The sequence below is a fragment of the Amphibalanus amphitrite genome, unplaced genomic scaffold (genome assembly GCF_019059575.1).
Source record: "Amphibalanus amphitrite isolate SeventyFive unplaced genomic scaffold, NRLGWU_Aamphi_draft 000631F_arrow, whole genome shotgun sequence".
Lineage (NCBI taxonomy): Eukaryota > Metazoa > Arthropoda > Thecostraca > Balanomorpha > Balanidae > Amphibalanus > Amphibalanus amphitrite.
This window is the reverse complement of record NW_024882125.1, coordinates 262,794-276,537: the sequence shown is the minus strand read 5'-3', so window position 1 is coordinate 276,537 and position 13,744 is coordinate 262,794. Positions and strand designations below refer to the sequence as shown.

The window sequence follows — 13,744 nt, the reverse complement described above, 5'->3', positions numbered from 1 at the left end:
CGCCGGCCCTACCAGCAGCACCGGCACCAACACCGGCTCCAGTACCAGCACCAGCACCGGCACCAGCCACCACCGCTGCGGCGCCTGCTTCGACCGCCGTGTCACCCCTCGGACAGCTGCTGACCCCCGCGGCCTGCCAGACGGTCCGACTGTCTCCCAGCTGGTCATTGCGGCTCCACAGTGGCTACGGTAAGAACTGAGAACCACAGAGAGTTGCGACAACGGTGTACGTCACATCGTGGTCGCAATGTCGTGATCTTGAGGGACCATCTGGCACGGAGGATGTTCTGAGGTGGCAACGGGGTCAGCGGTCATGTGTCCGGCGGCAGTCGGCGGTGTCGTCAGAGACCGGTGTCAGCGGGAGATGTCAACAGGCCGTGTCAGTTCATGTCAACAGGCCGTGTCAGATCATATCAGCAGTCCGGGTCAGTCCATATCAGTGGTCCGTGTCAACTGTCATCTGTCAGTCCATATCAGTGGTCCTTGCTGTTCCATATCAGTAGTCCGTGTCAGTCCATATCATCGTCGATGTCTATCCGTACTGGTGTCAGTTTCAGAGGTGTCACAGTCACTGTGTCAGAGTCGGCGGTGTCAGTGTCACACTGTCACAGTCGGCGGTGTCGGTGTCACCCGCCGCCCATCTGACGCCCGCCCGCGCCGGTCGTACGGTCGCCGGCCGTCCCGTGCACAGCCCAGCTGACGCCGGAAGCGATATCACCGTGACCGCGCTCAACAGAGCTGCACGCGGCCGGGATTAGGGGTGCGATCCGCAGCGACCGCAGGCCAGCCGGCACATACAGGCATATCGGTGGTAAGGAATTTGACACCGGCCGTCAGCGCATGGCTCACGAATGCTTTCGCGCATCAGTCGTGATTTTCCTGGATGCGTCCGACCAAAAATAAAAATGAAAGGCGTTACTAGGTATTTCCAGCGGCAACCACAACTTGGATAACGGGCGAAACGATTAGTCTTCCGTCAACCCTGTCAGCGGCGGACCAGCTTGACAACCCTTCACGGCCCTGGCACGAACAACGCGTTGACAATGCCGTCAGCTTTCGAAGAAAATTCGCATCATCAGTTTGTCAGACGGGCAAACTCCGAGGTTTCACAGCTCGGCGGCTAATTTAATATTTGTTTGGCGCCCCGGCAGCCGGCACACAGCCTGCCCACCGGAGCGCATCCGTTCCGTGACTTCGGGACGGCCCGTGATTGTGCGGAGAAAACCTCACACTCTGCAGTGGCCGGCCCGGTCACGCCCCATCGCTCGGCGCCGCTAGAGCCGAGCCGGCGCGCCCGCCCGGTCCGCTTGGCACTGCGGAAGCGGACGGGAGAGAGGAACAAAGCTGACAGGAAGCCGATAGCGGTGTTTGCTGACGCCAGCTGCCACCCCGGCGGCGAACTGCATGAGCTCCGTTATGCGGAAAACACTTGTTGACTAATATAGATAATGGAATGACTGGGTATGAAACAAACTGCGTTTCCTTTACTCCGGACCCTCCACTGTCTTTAGCGCACTTCATGCAATAAACCAGTGTTTCTGTTTGCTCTGGACTGGAAACCCTCCAGTCTACAAGGGCGTTCGGTTTCGCTAGTCCACCTCCACATAAGTCTTGTTCCACCAAGCGTGTCATTCAGACGATGTGACGTCAAGTAGTGCAAATCTGTCCACTGTGCAGCGGACATGGATTTTTGCACGACGAAGTCTATTTATCAGACAAAACCCACTAGACCGACGCTGAATAGTTTCTTTGTTTGCAGGATGTCATGTCCGTCCCAGATAATCCACTTGGTGTGTGGTTCTCACGAATATTTCACATAGCTGTGCTGCTCTTTGAACACAGACTACCAAAGCATGGTGTGAGATTCGCACACTCAGTGTTTACACATTATTTGCGTGTCTACTCCTATTCCGCATTTCGCACTCTAGCCTCACTATCATAAACCGTTTGTTTATATCACACACCTTCCTTATGTGACGTAAATCATTAACTATCGCCAACACTCAGCTTCCAACCTCTGAACAGCAGCCATACCCAGCCCCCCCCCCCCCCCCCCGGCGCACCACCCTGACCGGCCCTCTCCCCCTGGCGCTCAGCGCAGCACCCCGGCGCACCACCCTGACCGTCCCTCCCCGTGTGTCCGCAGCCCGCGGCTCCTCTCTGACCTCCCCTCCCCCTGTGTGTCCGCAGCCTGCGGCGGCCGCAGCCGGCGGCCCCGTCCCGCTTCTGGACGCTGCAGCCGAGCACGGTACACTCTGCCGAGGATCCGCCGGCCGCCTGGGTGCCGCCGGTGCCGCTGCTCAGTCAGCTGGCCGACCCCGTGTCGGGCCGGCTGCCGACGCTGCGGTTCGCCGGCGAGCAGCGCTGGGGGCCGCCGCGAGCCCCAGGGGCGGCGGGGTCTGCCCAGCTGCCCAGCGTGCACGGCCTGCCGCTGCAGCCGGCCGACTACGGACGGTTCGGGCCGCCCGGCCAGCACCAGCAGCACCAGCAGCATCAGCAGGGGCAGCACCAGTTCGGCGAGTACGGCGCCACCAGCTACAGCACCGTCAGCTGGCCGGCCGGCCCCACCACCGAGAGGCAGCCCGAGTCGGCACCGGGCGCTCCCGGCCCCGAGACCCCGGGTCGGCCTGCGCCGGGACCCGGCGTGCGAGACCAGCTCACCCCGCCACCGCCGCCGCCGCTCGGCTACTTCCAGCTGGCACTGGCGCAGGCGCAGGCCAACGCGGCTGCACCCGGCGCGGCTGCCGCCTCTGACGGAGCTCCGGCGGGCCCAGTGCCGGGTCTGGGCGGCGCCGGTCAGTCCGGAGGAGCCGGACTTCACAGCGAGTCACAGCTACCTCAATCTCAGCTGACAGGGACGCTCCCCTCCCAGTCGGCTCAGCCTCCCGTCCCGAGCGCAGCGGACGGCGACTCCGACTCCGACTCCGACTCCGACTCAGAGTACGAGTACTACGACTATGGCGACGGCGAGTATTACTACTACGACGACGAGCCGCTGGGCGGCGGAGACCAGGCGGAGACGGACCAGGACGGAGACGAGGAGGAGAGCGCCAGCCTGGAGAGCAGTCGGGAGGACCAGGACGAACATGATGAAGAAGATGAAACTCAAGGTGCTGAAAGCAAGTACAGCAGCGAAGACAATCCCACTATCCAGCAATATAAAATTCCTCACATTCCTGATGGACCTTACCAAAGCAGTGGCACCTTCCATGTTACCCACCATTTCACCGACGACACTGATACCGATGATAAGCACGAAGACATCGAGCCGGTGCCTGCAGTAGCGCCGGTTGTCGATGAACACACTGCTGCGTCGGCCTACGTCGAGGACACCGCTGCCGGCACCGCTCCTCAGAGTACTGTCGAGGATGACGCTGCAGACACCGCTCCTGAGAGGACTGTCGAGGACACCATTCAAGCCTGGCAGCAGGTGCTGCGCTGGATCAACGACCCGCAGGTCAACCCGGCCGCCACGGCCCCTCCGGCGGCGGGGGAGCGGCCGACCACACAGCGGACGGCGGATACGGCACAGCAGGGAGCGCCAGTCAGTGCTGTGTATCTGCCAACGACAACTACAACCACTACCACTGAGGCAACCACCACTACATATCCGACAACCACTCCTACCACCGCCGCTCCAACCACCACGACGCAGCCTACAACCCAACCAACAACTTCACCTAAATCCTCACCCACAACGACATCCACAACCCCGCCCACAACTCCATCAACCACTTCAGATCCACCCACCACCACCACCGCTACCACCACCTCAGCGCCCTATGAGGCTCCGACGAGCGCCACGACCTTCTCGCTCCCCTGGCTGACCGAGGAGGCGACCACCGTTCCGGTCACCACGACCACGGCGCCGCTGTTCCTGTTTGCCAACTTCCCCCAGTTCAGTGCCGAGACCACCGGACGGACGGGCTGGACCGACCGTCCGGCGCCGCCGCTCGGTTTTCCCAGCGCAGACGCCGCTGAAGACCCCGATCGGGACGATGACGATGATGTCGAAGGAACTGATGAAGACGAGAGTGAAGATGATGATGAGACTTCTACTGACATGCCATCAGTCTCCATCTTCAGCCAGCCAATACCGAGGTTGGAGTCGCGCCCCTCCTTCACGGAGACCTACCGCCTGGGTCAGGGCTCCACTGGCGACACCACTCACCCGTCTGACGTGCCTCCCGCCGCCAGCGTCACAGACTCCCCGCCGGAGACCACTGAGCCGGCGGAGGACAACAGGGCCCCAGCTGGAGCACAGGACGCGGCGCCGACCTCACTGCGGCCCAGTCTGCGCGACATCCAGGAGGCCATCCTGCCGTACAGCCTGGCCGAGCTGCTGGTCGAGGCCGAGCAGACGCTGACCGAGTTCCTCCGCAGCCGGCCCGCCATGGACGAGGTGATGGCCGTGCTGGAGCGACTGAAGGCGCGCCGGGAGGGCCGCCTACCGCCGCGAGTGACGCCGCCGCAGCGGGAGCCAGAGTCAGAGGTAGCGGCTGCGACTACCAGAGTGGAGGTGCCCGCGCCACCTGAGAGGGGTGCTGAGCTGGCACCAGTAAGAGGTGAATCTGAAGATGATATTCATGATGACGTCGATGACGATAATGACCATGAACAAGACGAGAAAAGTGGCGACGATGATGCCGAGGAAGAGGACGATGACGCCCAGGAATATCCACCCGCTGATGACTCCGATCCGGGCCGTCGGCCGCCGCCTCCTCAGCCGGTGCCGGAGTCTCTCGACCTGACCTCTGTGCTGGCCGCGCTGAAGGAGCAGCCGCCGCCGCCCTCCCCGGCCCGAGTCTCCTTCCCGTGGGAGACGGCCGAACGGAGGCTGCCCGGCGGACTGGCCCAGCCCGGAGAGGACCCGCCGTCGACGCGACCCACCCAGCGGCCGACCACAGCCCGGACAACCAAACGGACGACGGCCGCCACGACCGCGCCGCGCAAAAGGAAGGTCTGGAGCCTGGCGGAGATCCTGGCCGAGAAGAAACTCTCTCTGCCGGCCTTCCTGGCTCAGGGAGGGGACGTGAAGCAGCTGCTGCTCGAGTACAACGGAGTCCGAGAGGATGACGCCGAGGATGGCGATGATGATGATGATGATGATGAGAGTGACGGAGAGAAGCCAGAGGACGACAACGATGACATCACATCAGGGGAGGACGATAGAAGTGACGATGAAGAGGGAGAAGGTGATGACGATAAGCCGGCCGAAGTTAAAATCTGGAGCCTGGCGGAAATTCTCCAAGAGCGCGGTCAGACGCTAAAACAGTTTATCTCCAGCGGCGGAAATGTGGGAAAAATTCTGGAGGAGTACAACGGAGCAGACTGGAGGGAGCGGCGAAAATCGGCGACCAGGGCGCCACCTACCACACCGGCACCGGCACCGACTATGTCGGACGACGCAGCTGCCGCCACCGTCTCCCCTGAGGACGACCCGGCCGACCCGGAGGACGAGGATCCGCCCACGGAGGCGCCGACCACCGAGCGTGGACCGGACGCCGTGCTGCCGACGCGGCCCAGCCGGGCGCCGGTCAGCCTGCGGCCGCTGTTCGGCGAGGGCGGCAGCTACGGCGCGTCCCGCGGCGGTCTGGGTCTGCGGCTGGACGGCGCCGACCCGCCCGTGTACGGCCGGCCACTGCTGCGCACACGCACCGGTGGCGGCGGCCGCGCGCCGCCGCGGCCGCCCAGCTCGCGGTACCAGCCGACGGCCGCGCTCGGCGCCGGCTCGTACCGGTACGAGGGCGAGCGGTTCGACGCGCCGCCGGCGCCGCTGCCGCCGGACGCGCTGTTCGAGCAGGTGAACCAGGAGACAGAGCCGGCGGCGCGGCCCGAGCACGCCGTCGGCGCCGAGCCGGAGCCGGAGCAGGTGGAGGACGGCTCCGGCTCCGTGCGGGACGCCATCATCACCAGCGGCGTGGTGGGCGGGTTCGCGCTGGGCTTCTTCATCGGCCTGCTGGTGCTGTGCCGGTGGCGGCAGCGGCGCGAGAAGCAGGCGCTGCGTCCCGGCCTCTCAGTGAGCAGCGACGGCGGTAGCAGTGCCAGTCCGCTGGACACCGCCAACATTGACCTCACCAACTACAGCAAGGCGTACGCCAAGAAAAAGTCGGCCGGCTTCTGGGGCTCGCTGCGCAAGTCGTTCAACCAGCGATACGCCACCGCCTATTCGGACAGTCCATACGGCGGTGTCGGGGGCAGCACATGAGACGCTGCGCCCCGCCTCGGCCGGGCAGAGGCTCGGGACACAGAGCGGGGCTCCCCGTCCAGTGAATAGTAAGTCAAAAGACACGTGTTTTAGCCCAGCGAGCCGGGCGGCAGGCTCCAGTGATCAGTGTGGCGTGAGCTGCCGACACAAGGCACAGTATCCGACTGGTGTGCTTACTTGCCAATGTGTTCTGCAGTGGCCCGTGGGGCCGGACTCGCAGTGACACGGTGCCCTGTCGGAAGCGCCAGCCCTGCCGCCAGTTACGCAGTGCTGGCGTTCAGTGAACTGAGCCAGAGCTCGTGCAGTGGGTATCGACCGCGGCATACTATAGAGCCGCGGAGGATGAACTCTCAGTGTCGTTAACAGGACGATATTCACTGCGGGCGTGATAGGACCGTGGAGGATTGCAACCTTCGTCATAAATGTGCCTCGTATTTATTGAACCTCGGGCCAACGTTGCCGATTGCGCGCTAGGTAATTGTCATAGCCATCCGCCGCCGGTAGCGGCAGCAGCCTGCAGCGGTGGTCTGCGCTGCTCAGCCGGAGGTGGACGGGGCCCGCATTTGTTTGTGTTGGCCGCGGTAGCCGGCGAAAGGCCGCCGTGAGGCCGGTGATCAGCGCGAGCCGCTGCACTGACGTTATGACAATGGCGTGTGCTGACGTTGCACGCAACATATTCGCCAATGTCTGTGATGTGTGATTATGTAGTCACCGTGATGTGCATTGATATCGAAATCAACTGTACCCTGTGCACCTTGTGTTTATTCAGCGTTCGACTTTTAATAACGGTCAGGGTTGCAAACCGACACGACTCATTGTACAACTCAGGCTACACCAAAGGCTATACGGAAATATAGCGGTGTATTTATTTCATAGAATCGGAAAATGAGCAACAAGTCGTAAAAAGTCACGACGTAATCAAATAAAAAGCACATTACTAAGCTCATAGCCAAAGGCGACAGAAAAATGTGAAGACAGATCGCGGTGGGACTGACCTGTAATTCTCAAAGGTGAAGTTATCCCTGATGGCCAGACTCCTTGCCTCGGGACAGTGCTGTAAAAGAGGACCAAAAGGCGAGCTAACGAGGGGCAGAAAACACGGAGATCAGCAAGATGGGAGATGGAGACGACCAAACTGGGGTACACGGGAGGTAGCAACAGTACAAACGATTCGAGCAGTTTAAACGAAATTGGTTGCACCAATGCACAATGCGAAATATCAAAACAGTTATAAACATCACAAAATCAATCTCAGGGGAAGTGAACACGGCGCATGTTATAAGGTACAAATCATTTCTGCGCGAAAAAGGGCAGGATATTAGCGACAAACCACCATGACAAATAAACTGCATCTGAAGGAGGTAAAATGGCATAACAATCATGCTTGCCAGTTCTGAAGGATTGAAAAGTGGCATATCCACCCTCAAGATGTGTAGTTTCACTTCAATACAATACATTACAACTTATTTGTCCCAGGAAATAAGTAGTAACAATGTATAACAGTCAGCCCGAAATGAGAAGGTGTACCGTTCTCCTTGTGAATCGGATTACGATAAGCCGAACGTCAAAACGACTTGTTGAGAAGTTGTCAAATCAACTATGAAAACCACATGCAGCATTCAGCCTCTCTTCAAGAAGAACCCGATAACTAATAAATATGCCCTTCAGAAAACCACTTATTATGTAAATACTTGGAACAAAATACTTGCAGATCCAAGTGGAAGGGGGAGGGACATTTGCCCCGCCCAGAGCGCAGTCGAAATCGATGAAATTTCGTCGTTTTTCTCGCAGAGAAAACAACTACTTTTTACTAGGGGAAACAGAATTTAAACCGACTGACTTTCAATAATGGTTAGCCTTTTTTACAGATGAATTAGCCAATGAAACCAAAACAATGAAGAAAAAAGAAACAAAAAACTGAAACTAGAACAATGAAGACAAAAGAAACAAAAACTCAGCCTCACAGTATCCTTAATCAGTGCATGCAAAACCCAAAACAAAAAGCCAAATGAAAGCCGGTGGTTGAGTATCAGCCGTCAGCCAAAGCCGTGTGCATTTCGGTGGTGTTAATAGCGGGACACTCATACAGCGCCGAAAGCAGCGGGGATTAGTTCGAACAAGCGGACGTGCGGCTGACGCGCGGCGTCCGTCGACGGGCCAGGCGTCACGTGCCGTCCGCGTCCGGGCACGAGGCGGCGCACGGGCGGCGGTACCGTGTCGCGCGCTATCTGCCGTGTACTCACGTGCAGACAGCCATAGTAGTAAGCGTATTGTCTGGCGATGTTGCGACATTGCTTGAGCGCCTCCTCTGCGCGGCCGGGACAGCGGCGGCGAGCGGCGGGACAGACACGGGCGACTGAGTTAGCACCGGCCCGGCCCGGCCCGGCCCCCGGAGCACACCACACACCACCCCCCGTCCCCACAGTGGCCGCACCACCGCGCACACCGCGCACCATGCAGGCACTACACGACTACAGTGGCAGAGTAAAGGTGGCTGGCTTGGAATAAGGTGACCGCTTGAAAGCGTCAAAACGATCCAGAGGGCGATTCCTTGTAATCCAAAGGTCAACGGTTTACGCCTGGCTTTCTCATGAATTCATTCATATGCGAACAGTTTGTTGTTACTCTGCCCGGACCTTTAAGGGTCAGGCCGGCAGACCCAATAACAAAGTGCGCCCAATAATCGTGCCGCCGCGCCGCAGTGCACGGTACCTTATCGCTGACAAAACCAATCTATCTAAGGGCTACCTGCCCTAAAGGAAACCGATCACAGTTGAAAGTTGGACCGAAACATGCATGATCCAGTCTTTGCTGGCCAATGGCCTGAACACAGTGAGCTACACGATTCATCGGATTAAATAGTTACAGTAATATTCCATTAAATTTTAATTCGACAAAAAAGTAAGGTAATAGTGTAAAATAGCACAAGCTTTTGTTTCCCGTGCTTCCCAAAACACTTCAAAGGGCTAAGAAAACCAAAGAGTAAACCTGGAGCTATCATAACTATCATAGTTTTTACGACTTCTCAAGCAGTCTAGTAAAACGCCAGCCGAAAAGTCGTGATCGTCAGTTGGCAGCTGATGTGATTGGTTGTGTCAGCGGTAGCCCCTGAGCTGGTGCACTGCCCCCACCAGAAGCCAGCCCCACGGGACACCAGGAGGGACATATTCACAATATGTACAACGGAGACAAGAGGCCGGGCTCGAAGCTATCAGATTTTTCTCACAATTTGCGTGAAGGAGCGAGCACAAAAGCCCTAATGCTGTGCTGACCCCAAGCAATCACCTGAACTGGAATTTCGGCTCAACCACACGTAGAAGCACAGAGATCACAATACGAAAAGCATCAATGACAAATAAGCCCAAACACGTCAGACCGTATCCCTGAAACGCCTATTGACACGTCGGCCACAAGAACAGGACACAACGGGGGAAAGAATGCCACAACTAGAATAATACGACCCCCCCCCCCCAACATCAAAACTCCCTCAACTCTCGCCATAAAAACACACGTCCCGACCCGGGCCCACCCCGACCTCTTCCCATACACCCCCCCATAAAAGCTCCCAGCACCGCCTGCCTTTCCGTGGGACCACTCACCGAAGCAGGGCGAGCCCCTGAGCATCTCGACCTCTGCCGGTGTGAAGTACAGCACGGTATCGTAGGTGTCTGGCAGCGCGCGGATGTAGGCCGTCCAGCGACTGTCCTCGGAGAGCGCCTCCTCCAGCAGGTGCAGCGTCAGGCCCAGCTGCGGCATGGCCGACGTCAGCTTGTCGCCGGCGATGAACGGCCCTGAACGGAGGAGAGAGAGGGGAGGGTGAGCTGGCGGTGACGCAGGAGCGTAGCATTGCTACTTCATACACAGCACGCATGACACTGGTGCGATAGGGATCTACTGACCTTCGTATTCGCATTCATGCTAGCCTCTGTTTGACAGTAACTAACATTCTAGTGAGACGGAATACCCTTTCCCTCCTTCCCGTGCCTGCGCGCGCCCTGCCCGCTCACCGATTTTGGCCTGGCGCGCAGTGTCGAGCGACAGCATGACGGCGCGCGGCACCTGGATGGCCGTCTGACAGGGCGCCAGCGGCTCGGTGCAGCGCAGGCCGAGCCCGTAGCCGGCGAAATCGGCCGCCTCCAGGCCGGGCGCCCGGCCGCCCTGCTGCAGCAGCCACCCGTGCAGCTCCTGCACCCGCGCCAGCCGGCTGCCCGGGCCGCCGCCGGGCCGAGCGGGCGCTGAGCCGGACAGACTGGTCAGTGACGCCGGCCGGCGGGGTACTCAGAGAGCGTGACACTGCCACAGGTGTACAGGGTGTCCGGAAAGTCCTGGCGCTTCTTTTGGACGCCGTGTAACGCTCGCTGTTATTATTGGACATTCAGCCAATCATCACAGACATGACCCCTCGTTGATTGCTCAGCCAGAGGTCGTGTAAATATGACCTTGAAATCGTTTTCAGTGATGGGTAGATGGGCGAAGATGCGCCTTGTCGCTGAATGCCTGCGCGCGGCGGCCGGGTGCGACTTGAACGAGGCTCGAGTTGCAGCGCGATGCGGCGTTTTTCGATGAATGGTTTAGCAGGTAAAGGTTTATTTCGACTCGGGAATTCCATAGAAAATATCCTCAGACCGTTTCGAACGCGATATGGGAACGGAGCAGCATTTCAGCGCGGCAATCGAAGAAAGTGCGGGGGTCTGATGGACAAAAATGTCCCATCATCTTCGTCAATGTCGAATAAATGAATAACAGGCTGGCCCACGAGGGGTTCCTGGACAGCCACATCAACCCGAGGGTCAAGACGACATGCCCTAAGGGTCACTTCGCATTTCAACAGCACGGAGCACCCTCCAACAACGCCGCTGCCATTCAAGCTAAACTGACAGAGGAGCTTGCCGGGCCAGATCACCGTGGCGAAATGAGATCAGGCCGCCTTATTCTCCTAACCTGACCCGCTCGACTAAGGCGTGCTACGCGTTTTGTAGAACAGGATCTAGGCCATTTCTCACCCCAACCTGGAGTCGCTGAAGACTCGCATCATGACAGCACGGGAGGACCTGGAAATGCCCCGCATCGTCAAAACCCGCAGACGCTTCCTCCCCTACGTCGAGGCCGTCGTCGGCGCCGGCGATGGTTACATTGAATGAGCACGTAGCGGAAGCATGTGGCTTGGTGTCCCTGGTCATTGTTTTGATCCATTGATTAGTATCTATGAACCAATGGCATTTGTTTTAGAAAATGTTGAAAAGCGCCAGAACTATCCGGACACCCTGTACAGTGGAAATAGCACTGTCATCACAAGTTTGATTGACATGAACGAACGGAAAGTATTTGGTTGTCATGAATACATTGATGAAAATTGGCGTAAGTTGTTACACAACCCATGTTGATATTCCATACCGAAAATAAATTCATTTCAAAGTTATTGCAAAAAAGGACAATAAGTGGTTGGGTTTCATGCTTCCAGCAATATCACCTTTCTGCAAAGTCATAATCTGCTGCAGAATGTCATAGATACTTTGATAGTTTTCCCATTCTTCAGCCTTGTTCATTCGGGCCACAATAGATGATTCTGAAAAATACAAAATAGCATCTCAGCAAAAAGGCAACGCGCCATGAACAAAAACATTGATAGAACTGAAGAAAATGCCAAGTGTCAACATAATGACTAATTAAACGTCAATAAAACAATTTCTCAAAAAACAACATGGCTGAATATAGAAACGTGGGTCAAACAAAGTGGAGCTCTCGGTCGCGAACTCGCTGCCACCGAGTTAGGAGACGGACGCGTCATCCGCTAGGACGCCTTATCGGGGCAGAGGTCATGCTTATTGATAGAGACAAGTAGAAAAACACGGAACAAATAGTGCATGGACGCGTTTCGATTATTAAATCTTCATCAGCATGACATAATCACTATATCTTGTTTTCTCTGTGATTATGTCATGCTGATGAAGATTTAATAATCGAAACGCGTCCATGCACTATTTGTTCCGTGTTTTTCTACAGAGGTCATGCTGCGTCGAATGATAGTTTAAGTCACATAAAAATTGTCAGATTATTAGCAAATGTAAAACTTACTTGCAAGCAGTTCTTTCACCAAATCCTTAATCTTCAGCTGATCTTGAAAAGATGGTTTTCCTTTATCAGCTTTTGCTGACCTATTTTTCTTGCCCATTTTCTGCAAAGAAATAAAATGGTCACAGGTTACAGGAGCAGCACTATATTTCTCAAAGCAAGCAAAATATCCATTTGCACACTAACTCATAACCAGGGGTGCGGAGCCGGAGCCGCCGGAGCCGGCATATTTTGCCCGGAGCCGGAGCCGTGAAACAATATAGCCCGGAGCCGGAGCCGTAAAAAGGGCGACTCCGGCTCCTTTTTTTGGAAGAGGAAAACAATTATTTACCTAGTTGGGTTTGACAGTACAAGGCAGTAAAACATGTGGTATTCAAAATAGCCTCTTTATGCAAATACAGAAGCAACGTGTACCAATCCCATCGCCTTTTTTCTTCCACCCGTATCTAATTAATCGCATAGGGGATGTGCTGAGTAGGAGCCGGAGCCGGAGCCGCCGGGCCAGACCATCTTACTCGGAGCCGGAGCCGGAGCCGGAGCCGCCATGTCATTTCACCCGGAGCCGAAGCCATTTTTTCTCCGGAGCCGGAGCCGTCTGAAATTTCTACGGCTCCGCATCCCTGCTCATAACTTATAAACTTAGCCTACCAAAATATCCGTTCCCTCTTTTCCACCCTCAGGACAGACAAATCCTTCTCCTCCATGCCTCAAACCCCTGCTCCGGGCTGGACGGGCAACTTTATCCCATGCGGGAGCGGGATTACCCATAGAGCACACCTGTAGCCGGGTGTGGTGAGTGCCCGTCGTCGTCGTTTTTCCTGGTTTCTCCCTCCAGCTCCCTATGGGGCGTAGCCGATGAGCCTCAATTGGGCGCGGTAGCCGGCAGCCAAGGCCGCCACCGCGCCGTCGTCCCTTGCCATAGACGCTTCCGGGTGTATGTTACCCGTGCGCCGCAGGCGACGGCCTGCCAGCGCCGGGCATCGGAGCAGGAGGTGTCTTGGAGTGTCCGCCTCTTCACGGCAGACGCGGCATCGAGCAGCCCACGTTGTTACACTGAGGGCATTCGGCCTCGGGATGGCGGCCGATGCGGTGCAGGTGCTGCGCCGAGCCACTCCAGTGTCCTGCTCGGAGCTGGTGAATGTCAATCGCGACGGTGCGGTCGGCTTTCAGGACGGGGCCGGGACGGCGTCAGCCCATATCGACCGGTACCAGACGTCCGGCCAGCTCCGCTGCCAGGCGCGCGCAGCGTCGCGCGCCACTCGGTAGTCGTGTCCGCCATGGCCAGGGGGGGAGGGGGTTCTCTAGCTTGTCAAAGTTGAGACCCTTGCGGACGTAGATCGCTACGTCGCCCCCTTTGGTCGGACCTGAGTTTTTCCGCCCCGTGCCCTTCGGCGGACGGCCGCCGTCTGGAATCCCGGGATCTCGGTGAGAGATGAAGCGCTGAACTGTGCCTCTTGAACCGCG

The 13,744-nt window shown here is 57.6% G+C and overlaps 1 protein-coding gene across 2 annotated transcripts in view; it reads right to left on the bottom strand.

Moving 5' to 3' along the window:
* Nucleotides 1-13,744, bottom strand: part of LOC122363625 (actin-histidine N-methyltransferase-like) — a 50,122-nt gene that overhangs the window by 32,231 nt on the left and 4,147 nt on the right. For both annotated transcript variants that reach the window (XM_043333126.1, XM_043333127.1), the window contains exons 2-7: nucleotides 12,284-12,383; nucleotides 11,679-11,774; nucleotides 10,216-10,443; nucleotides 9,808-9,999; nucleotides 8,452-8,516; nucleotides 7,204-7,262 (exon numbers count right to left, since the gene is read on the bottom strand). In XM_043333126.1, coding sequence (XP_043189061.1) covers nucleotides 7,204-7,262; nucleotides 8,452-8,516; nucleotides 9,808-9,999; nucleotides 10,216-10,443; nucleotides 11,679-11,774; nucleotides 12,284-12,380 — 737 coding nt within the window. In that variant the 5' untranslated portion in view covers nucleotides 12,381-12,383. The remainder of the gene's footprint in view (nucleotides 1-7,203; nucleotides 7,263-8,451; nucleotides 8,517-9,807; nucleotides 10,000-10,215; nucleotides 10,444-11,678; nucleotides 11,775-12,283; nucleotides 12,384-13,744) is intronic.